Source organism: Chrysochloris asiatica, unplaced genomic scaffold (assembly GCF_000296735.1).
Source record: "Chrysochloris asiatica unplaced genomic scaffold, ChrAsi1.0 scaffold00042, whole genome shotgun sequence".
In the NCBI taxonomy this organism is placed as follows: domain Eukaryota; kingdom Metazoa; phylum Chordata; class Mammalia; order Afrosoricida; family Chrysochloridae; genus Chrysochloris; species Chrysochloris asiatica.
This window is the reverse complement of record NW_006408560.1, coordinates 13,945,245-13,966,191: the sequence shown is the minus strand read 5'-3', so window position 1 is coordinate 13,966,191 and position 20,947 is coordinate 13,945,245. Positions and strand designations below refer to the sequence as shown.

Genomic DNA, 20,947 nt, shown 5'->3' with positions numbered 1-20,947 from the left:
AGATTGATAGCCTCCGAAACCCTATACAGGGTCGTTTTGAGTCAGAATCGAGTTCATGGCACACAGCTAGCCAGGGTGGACCGCAGATGAGCGCCCAAAACCTAGGTGGAAAGCTTTCACAGGCTTCTGAAAAGCCACCGCGACCCTTAAGAGTTATCCCGTCGTACACCTCGAGATACTCGGCAAGACCAGGGTTCTGATGCGGAAAGACTGATGGGAGATGTAGTTCTTAAATTAGAGGTCACGTGGGAAAGGGGCGGTGTTTGGTCTTGAGACCCGGTTAGAAGAGTCATCTAGGGCACTTCCGTATTTCCTTTTAACCCAGACGCAAGCGCAGCGTGGTGCTGCTGCGGAGGTCCTTGTGATCTTTCCGGTCGGGGCGACCAATCCGGCCATAGAGAAGCGGGGCGGACCGAGAGGAGCGAAGCGAGCTCGTCCAGCCACTGTCGCGGCAGGGGCGTGGAGAGCTGGGGGCGGCCAGGGCCGCGATTGCAAACATGGCTCAGGAAAGAGACGGCGGGAACCCGTTCGCCGAGCCCAGAGAGCTTGATAACCCCTTTCAGGTGAATTTCTCCGACCTTCTCAGGGCAGTTGGGTTAACTTTTCGCAGTTCTATAGGGTTAGGCTAATTTATATTTTCAATCATGACATTTGATCCAATGAAGTGCCGCTACATGGGGGTGAGGGTGACTCCAGACCAGTGAATACCTTAGGGGCGGGCCCTGCCCTTAACAAGGTGTACCGGCACTGTGGGTTGAAGCAGTGTGACCATAGAGCGCAGTCCTGGGAGTCACAACAATTTAGGAGCGATCCTGGGAATTCCTCCAGTAGGCACCAAGTGCCAGCTGAGCCCCAGGTCTCTGCCCTCAGGACCCAGCTGTGATCCAGCACCGACCCAGCCCGCAATATGCCACACTCGACGTCTACAACCCTTTTGAGACTCGGGAGGTGAGTTTCTGGAGAGCACATGAAAGCCAGGAAGTCCTGTCCCTGGCTAAGCATCGGGCGTATTGCCTGCAGAGGAAGGAAGCACCATCGTGATCTTAGCTCGTCTACGCCATGGCTTGTTTAATTAACTAGGCATCCCGTTTGAAGCAGTCTTGGGATTCTGGTAGGGTCTAACCCAAGGCTTTTGGGAAGGCACTGAAGAGAAAACTGACTCTGGTTAGGGGTGCTGTTAGAAGCCAAGGAGGGAGGAGGTCTAGACCTGTTTGTCCCATTAAAATAGAAGATGGTGAAGATTTTAAGAGATTAAGCGTAGGTGGGTAGATGAAGGCTTTGAATTCTTGCTAAGGAATTGGATGTCAAGGGGGATGATGTGGACTGATGCTGGTCATCAATGAGTTCTCTGACATCAACACAAGAACAAACTTTCTAACAGCTAGGGGAGGCTGATTCCTAAGTTTTTTTCCCAAATCCAGCAGTCACCAGTTTATGAGCCTCCTGCCCCTGCACCGTTGCCTCCACCCTCAGCTCCCTCCTTACAGCCCTCGAGGAAGCTCAGTCCCACAGAACCCAAGAACTATGGCTCCTATAGCACTCAGGTATAGGGGATGCATGGATGGGGTTGGGGGAAGTGGCCATTCCTAACACCCAGGACTCATGTCTTTCTCTGCTTATACTGGGCAGGCCTCAGCTGCAGCAGCCACAGCTGAGCTGCTAAAGAAGCAGGAGGAGCTCAACCGGAAGGCAGAGGAGTTGGACCGGAGGGAACGGGAGCTGCAGCATGCTGCCCTGGGGGGCACAGCTAGTAGGTGGACCCTTGATGGGCAGGGGGTCCAGTGAAGGGAGCAGGAAGGCGTCTGATTGTCTGTCTGTAAGAAGCTAAACAAAAACATAAAAGTATGGACTCTGGAGCCAGACTGCTGACTTAGAATTTTGGTTCTATCCTTTACTAACCATGACATTCTAGGCAAGTTATTGTATTTCTGGGTGCCTCAGTTTGCTTATTTATAAAATTAGAGTAATGCTTGTACTTGTTTGACCAGATTGTTGTGAGAGTTAAACACTGTCATATATGCAAAATGCTTAACACCATGCTTTTAAAACAAAACTCTTTGCCATTGAGTCACTTCCAAAGTAGAATTGTCCCATGGGGTTTCCACAGCTGTAATTTTTAGATAAGCACTGGACTGCTGACCTCAAGGTCGGTGGTTCAAACCCAATAGCAGCTCCTTGGAAACCCTATACAGGGTCTCTATGGGTCAGAACGGACTTGACAGCATTTAACAACAACAACAAATTGGAACTGACTTAATGACACTTAACAACAATCTTTATAGAAATAGATTGCTACATCTTTTTCTTTAGGGAGTAGCTGGTGGGTTTGAATGACTGACATTACAGTTGTCAGCTGTGCACTTAACCACTGCGCCACATGGCTCTTTAGCACAGTGTTGTAAATAATAATAAATATTTACTCCTGGTGTGGAAATATAGGATAAGCACTTGACTTCAAACCACAAGGTCAGCAGTTCAAACCCACCAGCTGCTACTTGGAAATGACAGGGTTGTTCTGAGTCTGAACTGAATTGATAGCACTTAATAACAACAACTTGACTATTATTTTTGCCACATACATGCACACACACCTTTGTCTTCTTAGACCCTGAATTAGAGGACATGGGATGAAGGCCAGGAGTAATAAGCTCTTGTTAGTCTCCACTGACTTCTGGGGTCCTATTCTCTTTGTGCCTTACAGCTCGACAGAACAATTGGCCCCCACTACCGTCTTTTTGCCCAGTCCAGCCCTGCTTTTTCCAGGACATCTCCATGGAGATTCCCCAAGAATTTCAGAAGACAGTAACCACCATGTACTACCTGTGGATGTGTAAGTAGTAGGAATGCTCGTGAACTCTTGCCTTGTCACATGCATAAACATATTCTGAGTCCATTAAATCTCTTTACACCAGCAATCCCCGTGATTGAGATATGCTTGTTCTGTCACCCCTGTTAGCTTGAAGATGCCATGAAGGCAGAGCTTCCGTCCTTTCCCTGCTTTGTCACCACTAGTGAGGGTTGGCTAGGTGTATATGGGAAGGAGCCCTCATTGTAGTCCAGAAGGCCCCATCATCCTGTCCTTCTACCCCTTAGGCAGCACCTTGGCTCTTCTCCTGAACTTCCTCGCCTGTTTAGCCAGCTTCTGTGTGGACACTAGGAATGGCTCAGGCTTTGGACTTTCCATCCTGTGGATCCTCCTTTTTACTCCTTGCTCCTTCGTCTGCTGGTACCGCCCCATGTACAAAGCTTTCCGGTAATTGAAGGTGGGGGGGGAGGTAGGGCAGGGAACTGGGAACCTGGGATGGGCTTTGCATCTACTCTTCATCTTTGATTCTTCTCCCACCCTCCTCAATTTTTCTTTGTCCTTGCAGGAGTGACAGTTCATTCAATTTCTTCGTTTTCTTCTTCATTTTCTTCGTCCAGGATATACTCTTTGTGCTTGAGGCCATTGGCATTCCAGGATGGGGGTTCAGGTCTGTGAGGCTACCATCTCCCTCCTCCCTCCTCCCACTGCTTTAGACTAAGCTTGCACTGGATACTGGGGTAGGAGTAACCACGGTTGGCAGGAGGGGTGGGGGAGTCCTGAACAAACAAGGATCTATGTGGATCTATGAAGAAGCCTGGAAGAGTGTGGACAGCTAATGGCCTGTAAGCTGGGGTCAAACTATGAAGACAGCGGGATGTGGTTGGGATTGTGTTGTGAGGATTGCTGCCAGACTGACAGAAAGACTTAGTTTTGTCTTCTGTTTCTATCTCTGATGGAGTGGATGGGAATCAGGCATGTTTGCGAAAGTAACTAGTGGAGAAGCTGGAAGGACAGAGACCCAGCTTGGAGCAGCCCCTCTTGACTACCACATGCTTTCTCCTCCTTACAGTGGCTGGATCTCCGCTCTGGTGGTGCTGGAAACCAGCACGGCTGTAGCTGTGCTCATGCTCCTGGTTGCCTTGCTCTTCACTGGCATTGCTGTGTTGGGAATTGTGATGCTAAAGCGGGTGAGGGGGGCTGGGTTGAAGGGGGAGACTGGAGGGTGAGAGCATGAGTCCCTGAGGGCCTCATGAAACTGGGGAGAACCAGGTTGATGGGTGAGTTTTCAGCTAATGGACTTCTAGTGGGTTTGTTTCCCTGTGTGTTGTGTGTGTGTGCGGGAAGAAGAGCCAAGAAGGAAAAGCTAGAGCAGGCTGGTGAGTGGTGCTGACGTTCTTAGGTTGGGGTTGAATGTTAGGGGCTGGGACCTGCTATAACAACTCTGTCCTTTGCTTGCAGATCCACTCCCTGTACCGCCGCACAGGTGCCAGCTTTCAGAAGGCCCAGCAAGAATTTGCTGCTGGTGTCTTCTCCAACCCTGCGGTTCGAACTGCAGCTGCCAATGCAGCAGCTGGGGCTGCTGAAAATGCCTTCCGGGCTCCATGACCCCTGCCGGGGTCCCTGGCCCTGCCATTTTCAGGGAGCTAACAGCCCCCATTCCTGGGTTCTCTGTGACCTGGCGAGGCATCACTACTGGATGTCACCTTTCCAGGGCCCCAGTGCCATGGCCATGACTGCTGAGTCTGGTTCACGGGAGCAAGGAGCCCACTGTGACCCTGTCACATTGCTTGCCCCCCTCCCATCAGGCCACATTGCTGCCACCTCTCACACCACCCCAATCTCAGCTTCCCTCTGTTGTGCCAAGGCTATTGCTTCGGTTATTTAAATAAAAAGAAAGTGGAACTGGAATTCAAGCCCTGTTTCATGATTTTATTGGGAATTGACCTTTTGAAAGAAAAAACGTGTAGGGGACTGGAGTGGAAGCGAATATGGACTCCTAATGGAAGTCAGACCTGGACTTGAGAGACTAGGCAGACTGGAAGGCACATCCAGGATGGCTGGCACAGGCAGCGGCAGGGCGGCCCGGGGATAGGTTTGCAAATGGCAAGCCACCAGGGAGCCCTGCTCCCCCTCCCTTCTGCATTAATGACCTGGGGAAGAGCAACATCCTCGGCTGATAATGCCATGGGCTGGGTGGGGCTCAAGTGCTTGCAGAGATGATGGTTGATAACTCTGTCCTTGGTTGGGGGAGAGGCAAGAATTGAGGGAACGCTCACCAGGCTGGCTGACTTGGCCGGCTAGCCCCGCCCGTACCTCCTGACGGCCCTCTTCCACGGTATCTCCAGCTTGGACTACAACTCCCAGGGTGCACCTCACCGGCCCTCGACATCATGCCCCTCCTCCTCCATCCCCCACCCAGTCACCAGTCCAGGACCTGCTGCAGCTTGAGCTGGGGTAGCGGAGCTGGGTGGGGAGGGGAGCCGGGCAGGCGACCCAAGAGACAGCGGTGCCGCGGCCTCTCCCCACCAGGCGGGCCCGGATCTCACTAGACACCTGGAGGGCACACGAGCCGCACCTCTAGAGTCACCGCGCGCTGATCCCTCCCCTCTTCTCTAGATTTCTTCCCATCTTTATCTTCCCCACCCTTACCCCGCTCTGGACCGCCGTCCTCCCTGCACTCTCAGGCCGTCCATTCTCGGCGCCCCACCTCCCTAGGGAGATGCGATGAGCCGGCGCCCCCGTGTCCTCACCACCACCCCGGGCACGGTGCCCGCCTGGTGCCAGTGGTGGGGAGGGTGCACCCTGCGGCCCCTCCGTGACACCCCTCCCTTGGGGTCCCCCTCAGCTGGCGTCCCAGGGCCACGTCCCAGGGGACCCAGCCAGGGGGTGGGCTCTAGAGCGAGGAGGGTGGAGAAGAGAAAGGACGGGGCCTTGGGCGCCTCTGAGATGCTCCCAAGCGCCAGGGCGGGCCGAGAGAGGTGTAAGCAACGGGGCGGCAGGCATGATGCCCTCGCCTAGTGACTCAAGCCGCTCTCTGACCAGCCGGCCCAGCACCCGGGGCCTTACCCACCTCCGCCTCCACCGTCCCTGGCTGCAGGCTCTGCTCACGCTGGGACTGGCCCAGGTACTCCTGGGCATCCTGGTGGTCACCTTCAGCATGGTGGCCTCCTCCGTCACCACCACCGAGAGCATCAAGAGGTCCTGCCCATCTTGGGCTGGGTTCTCGGTGAGTTGGGTGCTTAGCTGTTGGGTGGGGGATGCTCTTCTAGCCTCACCCCTTCACACCAGCTGCAAGTCCACATCCTGGGCTCTCTTCCCTCTTCTGGTTTTTTCCTTCCGTATAGGGCTGGGTGTACCCTGTGTGGTGAGGGGCTCACTCTGTTGCCTCTCCTGCCAGACTGAGCCTATACATACTCTATTCCCAGCTGGCGTTCTCCGGAGTGGTTGGCATCGTGTCTTGGAAGCGGCCATTTACTCTAGTGGTAGGTGCTAGGGTCTAGTACCCACTGTGTGGCAGATGCCCAATACCTGAGGGGCTGTCCATTAATGCCCTAAAGGAGGGAATTGGCTCTCCAGTTCATGCCATCCAGGCACAAAGTGTCTGTGAAGGAGGGTGGCTTCATTCATGGTACAAGGGCTCTTGGGATGCAAAACCTGGCACCTGTGTGGGTTCCAGACCTGAGACTGCATGCACCCTGTTTCCCCAGATCTCCTTCTTCTCTTTGCTTTCGGTGCTCTGTGTCATGCTTAGCATGGCTGGCTCTGTTCTATCTTGTAAGAATGCTCAGCTGGCCCGAGACTTCCAAGACTGTTCCATGGTAAGATTTGAGGAGGGAGAGCCCAAAAGAATGGGGTGGTGGAGGTGTGCTAGACACCTGCGTTTGTCCTGACACTGGTTGCCGCTACTTGCCACTCCCACTCAGGAAGGAAAGGTCTGTGTGTGCTGCCCCTCTTTTCCTCTTCACCGGCCCTGTCCAGAGTCCGGGGAGGAACTGAAAGTTGCCCCTAACTCTACCTGTGATGAAGCCCGAGGGGCCCTCAAGGTGAGCATGCACCCCCACCTCCATCTTTTCTTCCTCCCTCACCCTCCTTCTAATTTCCATCCTTGCTTCCCTAGTCACAGCCATTAACTCTGTCCCCCCACCCCCCAGGCTCCTCACAGACTCCAAACCTGTAGGCTTGACCTTTCCCCAGGTCCTTCTCACTCTACTCTTTTCTCTTCCCTTCTCCAGAACCTGCTCTTCAGTGTCTGCGGGCTCACCGTCTGTGCCACCATAATTTGTACCCTGTCTGCTATCGTCTGCTGTATCCAAATCTTCTCTCTGGACCTCGTGCACACGGTGAGGGTGGACCCAAAGTCAGGGTCAGGGAGGTATGGTGAGGGGGGTGCTGGGCAGGGATGCTGGGCCTGGGCCTGACAGAGCTGGTAGCTGAGGTCAGGGTTAGGGATATGTATTGGAGGCACATCTATTGGAGGGGTGTTTAGGGAGTGCAGGGGTTAGAGAGGAAGGGGATGACAGGAAGTGGGTGAAGTATGTGGTATCAGGGTGAGGCCAGGAGGCACGGCTTAATAGAGTAGGATTAGAAGGAAGAACTTCTGGATGGGGCAGAGCAAAAAGTCCTGAGTAGGCGGGAGAGGGAGAAAGGATGGATGTACTGAGGGAGATAATCAAAACTGGTGGGGATGCTAGATGGGGAAGGGCCACATGGAAGAGGAGTTTCTGAGTGGGTGGGGCCAGAACTAGAAGTCTTGGGTGGAGGTGGGGTTAGAGGTAGACCTGGTTGTTAGTGAGTGAAAGGCCATAGTGGGAGGGGCTTTTTGGAAGGACAAGTCCAAGAAAATAAAGGTAAGAGAGGAATTTGGGGATTTAAAGGGGAGCTATATTCCTAGAAATCAAGTTTGCTGACCTGCTTACCCCCCCAGCAACTGGCCCCTGAGCGCTCAGTCTCAGGCCCCCTGGGGTCTTTGGGCTGTGCGTCTTCACCCCCAGCCCCTCTTCTACACACCCTGCTGGACTTGGAGGAATTTGTACCACCTGTGCCCCCACCGCCCTACTATCCCCCAGAGTATACCTGCAGCTCCGAAACAGATGCACAGAGGTGAGGCCTGGCCGGTCCTGCTGGGGAAAGCAAGGGAGGAGGCTCTAGCTGGGGTTTAGACTAGTGGGGAGGGATTTTGGTGGAGTAAGAGTGGTTTTCCAGGCTTTCACATCTCCCTCATTCTGCCAGCATCACCTACAATGGCTCCATGGACAGCCCTGTGCCCTTGTATCCTACTGATTGCCCCCCTTCTTATGAGGCTGTCATGGGGCTACGAGGAGACAGCCAGGTAAGATGGGAAGTCGGGTGGAGCCTTGAAAGCCTAGTGGGCTGCAGCAAGTGGACTAGATAATAGTTCTTGTGATCTTTGTTACACTAGCACTGCCATCTCTGATCGTCTTCCTTAGCGTCTGGTGAGGAGGTCAGGGTTGTAGGAACTATAATTTCTATTGGAGGTGTGGAAACAGACTCAAATAAGTAAAGTGACTTGCACAATGTGATAAAACTTGATCATCTCCAGAGCAATGTCCAGCACATGGGGGTGGCTGTGACATTGTATAGGGCTGGCCTCCTGACCCTGTATCTTCTGCAGGCCACTCTCTTTGATCCTCAGCTTCACGATGGCTCCTGCATCTGTGAAAGAGTGGCTTCCATTGTAGATGGTGAGCAGGCATCAGGAAGGCGAGACAAGGGCTCGCCAGGGAGGGTGGGGCTGGGTACGGATAAGGGGAGGGGGAGACGGACTGTGTTGGTGACTTAGGGACAGTGAGGGCCTAGACTGATTTCTTAGCACCCTAGATTTATCTATCTCCTCTGTGATAAAGCTAGAGGCAGAAAGGCCAGGGAGAGGCTGGGCCTAGGAGAAGAGAAACTGCCTGGGCTTGACCAGCTGGTGTTAGCCAGTGCCTCCTGCCACTCACAGTGTCCATGGACAGCGGGTCTCTGGTGCTGTCAGCCATCGGTGACCTCCCTGGGGGCTCCAGCCCATCAGAGGACTCGTGCCTACTGGAGTTGCAGGGTTCTGTACGCTCTGTTGACTACGTGCTCTTCCGCTCCATCCAGCGCAGCCGTGCCGGCTACTGCCTCAGCCTGGATTGTGGCCTGCGGGGCCCCTTTGAAGACAGCCCCCTTCCACGGCGGCCCCCTCGGGCTGCCCGCTCCTATTCCTGCTCTGCCCCGGAAGCTCCCCCGCCCCCAATAGGTGCCCCCACGGCTGCTCGCAGCTGTCACCGGCTGGAGGGCTGGCCACCCTGGGTAGGACCTTGCTTCCCTGAGCTGAGGCGGCGGGTCCCCCGGGGAGGCAGCCGGCAGGCAGCGACTATTCCCACCCGAGCCCCCACTCGACGCTTCAGCGATAGCTCAGGATCCCTCACCCCACCGGGGCACCGGCCACCTCATCCGGTTTCCCTACCACCACTGCTGCTGCCTCGGTCCCACAGCGACCCGGGCATCACCACCTCCAGCGACACCGGTGAGCCCCCTCTCCTCCAGGGTGCCTGAGAGAATAGACACTGGGAGTTAGAGGATTGGTGGTAATCACTAGAGTTTGGGACATTGTGGGGTTTCTAAGGAGGAAGGAGAGGTGAATTCATTCTCACAGCAGATACTCTTGAGCACTCCCTCCTTAGGGTGCATATTCATAGCTGAGTAGCTAAAAAGGAGGCCTTGTTTTTAGCCTAAGTTTCTCATCTGTAAGACAAGTACACTCAAAGTCCTATTGAATAACCTAGAAAAGAGCTAAAGCAAGTACAAATACTCAGTCCTGGCATAGAAAATGCACCTGATCACCTTTGCCTGCCAGGCCCTGGAGAAGATCCAGCAGTGAATGCTATCAACTTCTTCCCTGTCTTTGTGGGTTGTACCATTTAGTTGCTGGCTGACATAGGCAGAATGGAGAGGGTGTAGAAGCTCCTCTGGTCTTGAGTTCTCACAGAGGGTGGCGGGCAGGCAAATCCACAGAGGCACCTCCCTCAGTCCCTCTCATTCTCTGTCTCTCTTTAGCTGACTTCAGGGACCTATATACCAAAGTGCTTGAGGAAGAAGCTGCTTCCGTTTCCTCTGCAGATACAGGTCAGACATATGGCTGGTACTGCAGGATAGGAGATGTGGGGTGCTGCCTGACTCTTTATTCCCCCATTCCACCCACTCATGTGGTTCCTCTCCACAGGGCTTTGCTCTGAAGCCTGCCTCTTCCGCCTAGCCCGATGCCCTTCCCCCAAGTTGCTGCGTGCCCGCTCAGCAGAGAAACGTCGCCCTGTGCCCACCTTCCGGAAGGTCCCCTTGCCATCGGGCCCTGCACCTGCCCACTCTCTGGGGGACCTGAAGGGCAGCTGGCCAGGCCGGGGCCTGGTCACTCGTTTCCTCCAGATGTCCAGAAAGGCCCCAGATCCCAGTGGGAATGGAACCCATAGGCATAAGCAGGTAGGAGTTAGGGGAAACAATATTGTAGGGAAAGCCTAGAACTTTTGGTAGAACCATGTGGATCCCCTCCACTATGTCCCCATCTAGGTACCCCGAACTCCATGGGGCCGGCCAGGCCGAGAGAGCCTCCACCTTCGAAGCTGCGGTGATCTAAGCTCTGGCTCCTCCCTGCGACGCCTCCTGTCTGCCCGGCGGCTGGAGCATGGTACCCGTCCCCACAGTCTCAGCCTCAATGGGGGCAGTCGTGAGACTGGGCTCTGACCTAAGCTCCTTGCCATACTGAACAGATCCAGATGATTGCTGGGGTCACAGGCACCAGCTGGTTGGGACCAGTAGCCTCCAGGACCCTCTAGTACTAGCTGGCACAAAAAGAAACCCGCTGAACACCCCCAAAAGTGCCCCTTTCCTCCTACCTCTGGGGGGGCTCCTGCTGCTTGCCTCTGTTCCTTCTAGCAGAGGGCTTTTGTCCCCTGTGCAGCATGGGTATTCAAGCTGGGGTATAGGGAGGCACCCCTGCTTATTATCATTGGAGAAAGAAAACTAATCAACTTCTGTGCCCTGGGCATAAGAGGCTTTCTGATTCACCTGAGGCACTGTGGCCAGGAAAAAGACATGTCCTGGGTGTCTAGACATAGGGGACGGTGTGCCTTTGCAATGGGGTGGTGAGGCATGAAAAGTCAGGATCACCTGGTTGGCCTCCCAGCTCTGCCACCTCGAGCTGCATGACCTTGGGCAAATTATTTAACCTCAATCGCCTGATCCATAAAACATTGTGAGGATGATTGTTTGTAAAGCTCTTAACACAACTAAGTAAGCCTTCAATAAATTTCAATTTTCCGCCTCTCTCTTGGATCATTCTTTATCACTAGTGACATTTGCTCTAGGATCTCTCTCATATTTAAGAAAATTCTCTCAAGACCTCTGTGTTTGTTTTTAGCTACCACCCTGTATTTCTGCTCCTTTTCATAGTAAAATGTCTTCTCTCTTCTTTCCCTCTACTTCTTGCTTATCCAACCTCTCACCTCCCATGAACATCAGGCTCCTTCCCCACCTCTCTCTCCAGCCACTGCCCTTGTTTTCATTGATCAATAATGGTATCATACAATGTGCATCTCACTTGATCTCTAGACAACATTTAACCCAGTTGATTAGAATTTTTCTCAATTTTTTTCATTTTTTGGCTTTAAAGGTATCACACTCTCCTCATTTTCCTCCCCCTTCACTCTCTTGTCTTTCTTCACCAAATCTGACATCTCTGCTGGACTGCTTAACACTGGAGGACTGCAGGTTCTCTCCTCAGCCCTCTTCTTTGCCTTTTGCAATGGCTTACTAAGATTCATGACTTTAAGTACTATCCTGGTGTGGTGCTGCAGGTTAATGCACTGGACTGTAAGGTCAGTTTGAACCATAAGGTTGGCAGTTCAAACTCACCAGCTGCTCCTCGGAAACCCTATACAGGGTTGCTATGAGTCAGAACCAACTCGGTGGCATACAGCTACCACCAATGGCTTTATTGGAGTCCTGGTGTGGCGCTGCAGGTTAATGCACTGAGCTGTAAGGTCAGTTTGAACCACAAGGTTGGCAGTTCAAACCCACCAGCTGCTCCTCGGAAACCCTATGCAAACTTACTATGAGTCAGTACTGACTTGACAGCACTTAATAACAACAGCATGGGTTAATAGACCTTGACCTCTCTATGAGCTCCAGTCTCCAAGTCAATATCTCTGCCTGGTTGGCTCATGGATGCTGAGACTCAACATGACCACAACTGTCCTCCTGATGCCCAACCCTTGTACCTGTCCTTCCAGTGTTCCTATCTCAATAAATGACATTACCATATGCTCAGTTGCAAATCCAAAATCTTGGACTCCTGGTGTGGCGCTGTAGGATAAGCACTGGACTGCAAACCACAAGGTTGGTGGTTCAAACCCATCAGCTGCTCCTCAGAAACCCTGTACAGGGTCACGATGAGTCAGAATTGACTTGATAGCACTTGACAACAATAACACCAAGCCAAAATCTTATGAATCACTGATTTTTCTCCTTCATCTAATACATCTACTCCATTAGCAGTATATCCTGAATTCTCCCATGTATCACCACCATCCTCTCTTTCCAGTCTCTGAATTGATCTTTTATTTCTGCTCTTACCAACAATCTATTCTCCAACTAGCAGAGTAATGTATATGCCACCTCACATTTCAGCCTAAATATAATGGTTTTCCATTGTGTTTAGCATAATCTCCAAACTCCTTTGTAGAGTCAGGTGCAGCCTGAGTAACTCACTCTGCTCCAGCCAAACTGGCCTTACACCTGCTCTTTTCTCTACTCACTTCTCTGTAGTTATTTTATTCAGGTCCTTGCGTCACACTCACTTCTTCATTGAGAAACTCCAGTCATTTTATCTCACTGCCATATTTTGTTCAGAACACGTGTTACTATTTAAAACTATCTTGCTTGTTTATTTGTGTCATCCCATTGGAGTCCTGGTGTGGTGCTGCAGGATAAGCACTGGACTGCAAAGTCGGTTTGAACTACAATTTGCCAGCTGCTCCTCAGAAAACCTATACTGGGTCACAATGAATCGGAACTGACTCTAAATGGCACTTAACAAAAACACAGAATAGAAGCTCTGGAAAGTAGGGGCTTGTTAATTGTATTGGATTTGTTGATGATGTAGGTGCCATGGAGTAGATTCTTAATCATAGTGATTCCATGTGCCAGAGTACAGCAACCCCATAGGGTTTTCTAGGTTGTAATCAGCTCTGGTAGCATAGTGGTTACGAATTGGACTGTGAACCTCAGGATCAACAGTTTGAAACTACCAGCTGTTCTGCGGGAGAAAGATGAGGCTTTCTGCTCCCGTAAAGATTTACAGCCTCCGAAACCCTGTACAGTGTCGCTATGAGTCGGAACCGACTCCACGGCACATTACAACAACAACAATCTTTATGAGTGCAGATAGCTAGCAACCGAGTAAGTACTTCACCATTGTGCCACCAGGGCTCCTTGCACCAGGATCTAGTACATGGGTAGTAAACTGTTCTTGTTGTTATGTGCCGTGGAGGCCGTTCCGACTCAGCAAGCCTGTATAGGGTTTCCGAGGCTGTAAATCTTTACAGGAGCAGAAAGCCTCAGCTTTCATCTGTGGAACGGCTGGTAGTTTCGAACTGCCGACCTTGATTTGTAACCACTACGCAACTAGGTCCTCGATAAACACTCAGTTACTAAAGTGTTTGTTGTAAATGCCATACAGTTGGTTCTGGCTCATAGCGACCCTGTATAGGGTTTCCAAAGAGATGCTGGTGAGTTTGAATCGCCGACCTTGTGGTTCAAGCTGACCTTGTGCTGTAGTGTATCCCACAGCGCCACACCAGGACTGCCTACTAAAGTGATAATGAGGGATTTTGCAAGCCGTTTTGTGATCCCATGATTGTGGTGACAGCATGGTGCCTCAGAAGGAGGAAAGGGAGAAGGGAGGGGCCCTGTTCAGTGATGGCGTCAGGCTGTAAGCTTCTTAAATAATTCACATCATAACATTTTAGCCCCTGGCTCAGAGAAGGGTGAGACGAGGTCAGGACAACAAAATGAGGTAGGAGGGAGAGGCAAATGGGGTTCCCACTGGGGCAATTTCTGAGCACTGAATGTTCCCACCCTGAGGCTCCCTGAGGAGGAGGCTCAAGAACCCTGCTCAGCTCCATATCGGCTGGATTCCTTGAGGGAACGCATTCTCCTCGCACCCATTATGGTTGTGTTGACGGGCGAATGCTGAGGCGCATGCGTGGTTCTTGCTTCTCGTGCCAGCTGCTTCTAAGTAGGCTCCCAGAACACGTTAGCGCTCTATCTTGGCTCAGCAAGAGCGGTCTGTTCCCTCTGGGAGAACAGAAGTCCAAGACTGAGCATTTTACGGCTCTGTGTTGTGGATTTGTTACCCGGATCCCGGCGAACTTCCCGGAGCCTCCTTCCCTGTTCCGCCCGCCCTGTTTGCTGGCTGCCCTGGGAATTCCCTCTGTTTCCGGTTGGGGCTGCTGTTGGGCGTAATTGGGTGTTGCACCATTTAAATTTCCTCTTGCGTTTGTACGTGATCTTTTCATCTTCCTTGCTATTATTGATTGTAGGGGTGGTAGCAGTTTACCAAAGAAGAGAGTAGGAAATCTTCAAGCCCTGGTATCCACTTGCTTTTTAGGGGTGGAGTGAGAAGTCTACATAATTTACGCTGTTTTTAATCCTTCAACAAAAGTTCCGTGATTGTAGTACCAATGCCAGGCGTTCTGCTACGTTCTGGGATATAATGGGGTGTTAGGACAGACGGGAGTGCTTGCCCTACCGGGCTTACTCATGGACAGATAAGCAGGCAAATGAAAGAGCAATCTTTTGTGAACTGGGTGCTGTAACTGACATTAAACCTTTGAATTCCCCAGCACGATTGCCGTGAATGGAGTACTGGTGTAGCACCAAAGCATAAGCACTCGACCTCAAGATCAATTTGAACCGCAAGATTGGCAGTTCAAACTCACCAGCCGCTATCGGAAACCCTCGTTATGAGTCCGAACGGACTCTAAAGCACTTAACATTACAGTGAATAGGACAGAGTACAACTACTACATAGGAGTCCTGGTGTAGCTGGTGTAGCACTGTGAGATAATCACTGGATTGCAAGGTTGGTTTGAACCACAAGGTCACCAGTTCAAGCTCACCAACCGCTTGGGTCCCTATGAGTTGAAACTGACTAGTCTGACTAGTCGCTACTTAACAACACTTAGGGAAGCAGACTGCAACATTTTTCTCCCGTAGAACTGCTGCTGCTACTGCTGCTGCTGTGAGCTGCTGATGCGTTGGAACCACAGGCCTTTTTGCTTAGCAGCCTAGCCTTAACCAAGGCTCAGACAATTACTACTATTGATAAGTGGCGTCTAGTCAGTCCCTATATAGAGTTTCTTGAACTGCCGACCTTGCAGTCCAGAGCATCAACCCACAGCGCCACACCAGGACTCCATTACAAGTGTTGTTAAGCGCCGTCGAGTCGATTCCGACCCATAGCGACCCTGTACAGGGTTTCCGAGGCTATAAATCTTGACGGGAGCAGAAAGCCTCATCTTTCTCCCGCAAAACATCTGGTAGTTTCGAACTGCTGATCTTAAGGTTCGCAGCCGATTTGTAACTAATACGCTACCAGAGCTCCTTATTACAAGTGTGGTGAGAGCTATAAAGATGTGAGGGCTGTGAGAGTGATTTACAGGGTTATGTGGAGGTGTACGTGAAGAGTGCAAGAATTTCTTGGAGAAATGACATCTGCACTGAGCTCTGCTAAACAAATAGACATTTCGTTTAGTTACATTTATAATTTTCACTACAGTGTCCTATTTTACCTGGGAGCTGTTTAACTATGGAGTCCTGGTGTGGCGCTGTGAGTTAATGCGCCAGATTGCAAAGCCATTTGAACTGCAAGGTTGACAGTTCAAGCTCACCAACTGCTCCTCGGAAACCCTTATACAGGGTCACTATGGGTTGGAACCGACTTGACAGCACTCAACAACAATAAATGGACCAGAAGTTCAGTTCAGATGTCATTTCTCCAAGAAATTCTACCCCCTTCCCCACATCTTTATAGCACTTACCACAGTTGTAATTAATTGTCTAAGCTTTTTGGACTCCTAGTGTGGCACTGTAGGGTCAGCACTGGATTGTGAATCCCAAGGTCAGCAGTTCAAACTCACTAGTTGCTCCTTGAAAACCCTATACAGTCAAAATCCACTCGATGGCACTTAACATACCAGAAATACAACAACATAGATTCCTGGTGTGATACTGTAGGATCAACACTGGACTGGGAACCACAAGGTCAGCAGTTCAAACCCACCAGCTGCTCCTTGGAAACACTATGCAGGGTCACTATGAGTTGGAACCAACTGGACAGCACTTAACAGCAACAGGCTTAGCTGAGGAGGAGGGGAGGGTGGTACAGGCTGATGGGAGAACCTTTGCGAGGACTCTGAGACAGAAGGAATAGGAACATGAGGACGGCATGGCAGTCTGCGATTGGAGGCTGGCTTCCCTGCCTTGTCTGTTCCCTAAAGTCTGATCTCTAAAGCAATAAAGTATCTTTTAAAAATATAAGCCTTATCCTGCCATTTCCCTGCATCAAATTCTCCAGTGGATTTCCTCCATGCTATTGGAGTCGTGGTGTGTCGCTGTGGGTTAATGCACCAGACTGCAAAGCCGTTTGAACTGCAAGGTTGGAGGTTCAAACTCACCAGCTGCTCCTTGGAAACCCTATACAGGGCTGCTATGGGTCGGAACCGACTCGATGGCCCTTAACAACAACAACAACATTGTTGTTAAGTGCCGTCAAGTCGGTTCCAACTTATAGCGACCCTGTATAGGGTTTCTGAGGCTGTAATCTTACCATAATAGTAAGAACAAAATTCAGACCTTCAAGTCCTTACATATCTGTCCCAAAACCTTCTCCAAACACATTTCTTACCACTATTTCCTCCACTTGCATCTGCTATAGCACTTTCCTTATTTTTCTTCCTACTTTTCATTGCCAGTTGAAATTATCTGTGTGGTTTTTATTTGTTTGTCTACCACCCTCAGGGACTTCAAACAGCTTATTCATTGTTGTATCTCCAGAATCTAGAACAGTGTATGGCACCTAATAGATGGCCAATTACTATTTTTTTAAATATATAAACGAATGAATATAAACCAGGAGTGCCTAGTATAGTCAGGGATGTCAGGGAAACCATGCTAATGACAGTAGTATTTAATGATGAAGAATAGTTACTAATTTTTCAAGTAGAAGGCATGGGGAGAAAATGTTCAAGGCAAAAGGAACAGCAGAGGCAAATTAGGATGTGGTACATTTAGAGGAAGTATGATGGGAGCCTAGTGTGCAAGCAGAGAGGTAAGAAAATAGGGTGGGACAAATATGCCAGAATTCCTAAAACTTTAAGGCAATAGTGGGCCATGTAAGGGTTTTAGGAAAGAGAGTGGTGGCTACCAAATTTGTATTTTAGATCGATCATTCAGTTCTTGGAGAATGGATTGAGGATAAAGTGGAGATTAGTGACCAAGAGAACTGTCTTAGTTATCTGGTGCTGCTGTGACAGAAATAGCATAAATAGGTGGCTTTAACAAACAGAAATTTATTTTCTCAGTTTAGGAGAGTTCAAGGTGTCAACCCTAGGGGGACAAAAGGATTTCTTTCTCTGTTGTCCTTGGAGGAAGGTCCTTGTCTCAAGTTTCTGTTCCTGGGAGATCATGGGACTTGGCGTCTCTTCTCACATCTCTTCTTGTGCTTTGCTTGTCTAATCTCTTTTATATCTCAACAGAGATTGATTCAAAACACACCCTACACTATCTTGCCTAATTAGCCTAAAAGATATCCTAATCTCAAATGGAATTTTAACCACAGGAATTGTTGTTGTTAAGTGCTGTCAAGTTGGTTCCGACTCATAGCAACTCTGTATAAGGTATCTGAGGAGCAGCTGGTAGATTTGAACTGCCAACCTTGAGATTAGGAGTCCAGTGTTTATCATACAGTACCACTAGGACTCCAATCAGAGGCTAGGATTTATAACACATATTTTTGTAGGACACAGTTCAGCCCATAACAAAAACCATGTCCAGAGTGTAGAGAGATATACTTGTGGGGGATGGCATGTAGGAGGAAGAGGAGTCAAGGATGAGTCTCAGGTTCTGGGAGGAAGAGGTCCCATTACTGGGGAAAGACAGAATGCAGGAGCATCAAATTGGGCTGGGGGAAATGATGATCCTGTGTTACTCATGCTCAGGTGTCTGTGAGCTGGCCCAAAGGAGGCAACTGAAGGGCTGACTCATACCAAACCAATCCTAGAAGGAAGATAGGGGTTAGAGAGAAAGATTTTGGAACCAAAAGCAACTAGAAAGTAATCATTGCTTTTTTTTTCTTTTTTTTTTGGAAAGAGCATGAAATATGAGCTGAGAAGGCTAAGAACAAAACTCTAAGTAACACCCACAGACAGAAAGAGGAGGTGAAGCCAGCAATAAAGGAACTGGGATGCGGAAGGAAATCCAAACTAGTAGAGTGTGGAGTCATGAAGCAAAAGAGTGCTTTGGGAAGGAAAGAGTTGAGTGTCAGCAGAGTTAAAAGGTCTTGTCTCATCAAAAAAGTGCTGAACGTTATTCATCGGACTTAACAATAAAGAGATCATTGATGACCATGTGTCTGAGTGATTTTGGAGCTGAGGGTTGCCAGTGTCGGCCTGGGTAGTGTAGAAAGTATGAGAGCCATATCAAGTATTGTAGTTCAAGAAGTTGGGCCATAATAATATTCTTAAAATTAAGTCTTCATAATAACTCATGAGGCAAGTATTTTACAAATGAGGAAACAGGAACTCAGAGAAGTTAACTAACTTCCAACATCTCAGATCTAGTGAGTAATGGAGGAAAGATTTAAATCTTGTAGACTCACTCCAGTGCCCAAGCTGAAATATCCTTCCATAGAGCTTCTCCTTAAGGAGATAAGGTCTATGGTCATGCCACCCTGAATGTGCCCGATCTCATGTGATCTCAGAAGCTACGCAGGGTCAGGTCTGGTTAGTATTTAGATGGGAGTTGTAGGCTTTTAAGGAGCTCTGGTAGAGTAGTGGTTGTGAGTTGGGTGTTAACCTCAAGGTCAGCAGTTGGAAACTACCAGCCGTGTTCCGCAGGAGAAAGAGGAGGCTTTCTGCACCTGTAAAGATTTATGGCCTCGGAAACCCTATGCAGGGTCACTGTGAGTTGGAACTGACTCCATGACTCACCACCAAAGAGATAAAGAGAGAAATGGAGGTGGGCAGAGGGAGCATGGGTGGAAGAAACAGTCTTGGGCAAGAGTAGACTCCTTCAACTGTACTTGGAGGGAAGAGAGAAAGGTTAAAGAACAGTAACAGTAAGAATTCCTGCCATTTACATGGAGCTGTGGAATCCTGGTGTAGAATAAGCACTGGACCCGCAAGGTCAGTTTGAGCTGCAGGGTCAGAGGTTCAAACTCATCAGCGGCTCCTCAGAAACTCTATATAGGGTCATTATGAGTCAGAACTGACTCGACAACACTTAGTGACACAATAAAATATAGAACCTTATGGTATACAAGGACTTCTGGTGTGGTGCTATATAATCAGTACTGGACTGCGAACCACAAGGCTGCAATTCAAACCAACTATCTGCTCCTCAGAAACCCTATACAGGATTGCTGAGTCAGAACCGACTCGATGGCACTTAACAACAACATGGTATACAAAGCACTTTCACAGATACTATTACCTTCTACGAGCCTTACGTATGATCCTCATCAATGGGTTACATGTTGGTTTTTCAAACCCACCAGCTGCTCCACTGGAGAGAAATAAGACTGCTCCTGTAAAGATTTGCAGTCTTGGAAACCCTTAAGGATCATCTCTCCTGTGTCCTATAGGGCCACTATGAGTCAAAATCAACATGATGGCAGTGGATGAGCCTTATTACCATTCTACATGGGAAGTACAGAGAGGTTAGGAAGATGAGAGGTTTCCCAGCAGATCGGTAGTTGAATTAATAACTTCCTGTTTTTAGTTGCTCTTGAGAAGTGTCTGACTCACGGCAAACCCATGTGTGCAGAGTAGAACTGCACTCCGTAGGATTTTCAAAGCTGTGATTTTTTTTGGAAGCTGATTGCCAGGACTTTCTTTTGAGACACCTTTGGGTGGGTCAGAACCACCAACATTTCTGCTAGTAGTAAGGTGCTTAACCATTTGTGCCACCCAAATTGCCTCCATGGGCTCTCAGTTTGACTCTAATGTTAGCCTCACTCTTCCTGAAATTCGCAATGCCTTTGTTTTAAAACAAGTCGTCCTGATGGCGCTGTAGATTAAGCAGTGGACTGCTAACTTCAGCAGTTCAAACCTACTGACTACTTCTGCCAGAGAAAGATGAGGCTTTCTGCTCCATAAAGATTTACAATCTCGGAAACAGCTATGATTCAGAAGAGACACGATGGCAGTGGGTTTGGTTTTGGGTAGTACACCCCTAGTGGCCTCTGTAGGAACCCCTACTTATTTGATGTAAATCCCCTAGGGGCAGTGGTTCTCAGTGGCCCCCTAGAGGTCACTGTGGAAATGTGTGCAGGCGTTTTTTAGTTGAGACAATGATTAGGAAACTTCAGAGGATTTAGGGGATTGATAGGAGGACTGGTGTGGCGCTGTGGGCTAATGCGCTGGACTGCAAAGTCGTTTGAGCCACAAGGTTGGTGGCTCAGGCTCACCAGCTGCTCCTTGATAACCTCAAGGTCTGTAGTTTGAAGCTACCAGCTGTTCCACGGGAGAAAGATGAAGCTTTCTGCTCCCATAAAGATTTACAGCCTCGGAAACCCTGTACAGGGTTTCTATGAGTCGGAACCCATTCCACAGCACATAACCACCACCACCAGACATTCTGTAACGTGCAGGACAATTTGGCTGCACAACGAACTATTCCTCATTCTACTTTGAAATAATATTCTGTTCAACAACATATATTATATTGTTATTATTGTTGTGTGCTGTGGAGTCAATTCCTATTCATGGAGACCCCTGTGTTACAGAGTAGAACTGCTTCATAGGATGTGATGTGAGGCTATAGGATAAGCACTGGACTGCTAACTACACGTTTGCAGTTCAAACCCACCAGCTGCTCCCAGAA

General features: G+C 49.7%; 2 protein-coding genes across 5 annotated transcripts; both read left to right on the top strand.

The window, feature by feature from the left end:
- Positions 1-296: 296 nt before the first annotated feature.
- SCAMP3 (secretory carrier membrane protein 3) lies at positions 297-4,714 on the top strand. 2 transcript variants are annotated; one of them, XM_006861548.1, is made up of 9 exons: positions 297-563; positions 871-948; positions 1,422-1,544; positions 1,630-1,750; positions 2,702-2,830; positions 3,094-3,253; positions 3,372-3,473; positions 3,876-3,993; positions 4,265-4,714. In XM_006861548.1, exons 1-9 carry the CDS (start codon positions 498-500, stop codon positions 4,409-4,411), a joined length of 1,044 nt encoding a protein of 347 aa, XP_006861610.1. In that variant the 5' UTR covers positions 297-497; the 3' UTR covers positions 4,412-4,714. The 2 variants fall into 2 exon arrangements, with proteins under 2 accessions (XP_006861610.1, XP_006861611.1); XM_006861549.1 differs by lacking the exon at positions 871-948.
- A 496-nt stretch (positions 4,715-5,210) lies between these two features.
- Positions 5,211-11,122, top strand: FAM189B (family with sequence similarity 189, member B). Of its 3 annotated transcripts, XM_006861545.1 has the most exons (12): positions 5,808-6,032; positions 6,232-6,288; positions 6,514-6,624; positions 6,730-6,849; positions 7,039-7,146; positions 7,731-7,906; positions 8,036-8,135; positions 8,439-8,508; positions 8,769-9,317; positions 9,848-9,916; positions 10,014-10,267; positions 10,355-10,528. In XM_006861545.1, the coding sequence occupies exons 1-12, from the start codon at positions 5,808-5,810 to the stop codon at positions 10,526-10,528; spliced, it is 2,013 nt and encodes a 670-aa protein (XP_006861607.1). The 3 variants fall into 3 exon arrangements, with proteins under 3 accessions (XP_006861608.1, XP_006861607.1, XP_006861609.1); XM_006861546.1 differs by lacking the exon at positions 6,232-6,288 and having other exon boundaries at positions 5,211-6,032; positions 10,355-11,122; XM_006861547.1 differs by lacking the exons at positions 6,232-6,288; positions 6,514-6,624; positions 6,730-6,849.
- The last annotated feature ends 9,825 nt before the right edge of the window (positions 11,123-20,947 follow it).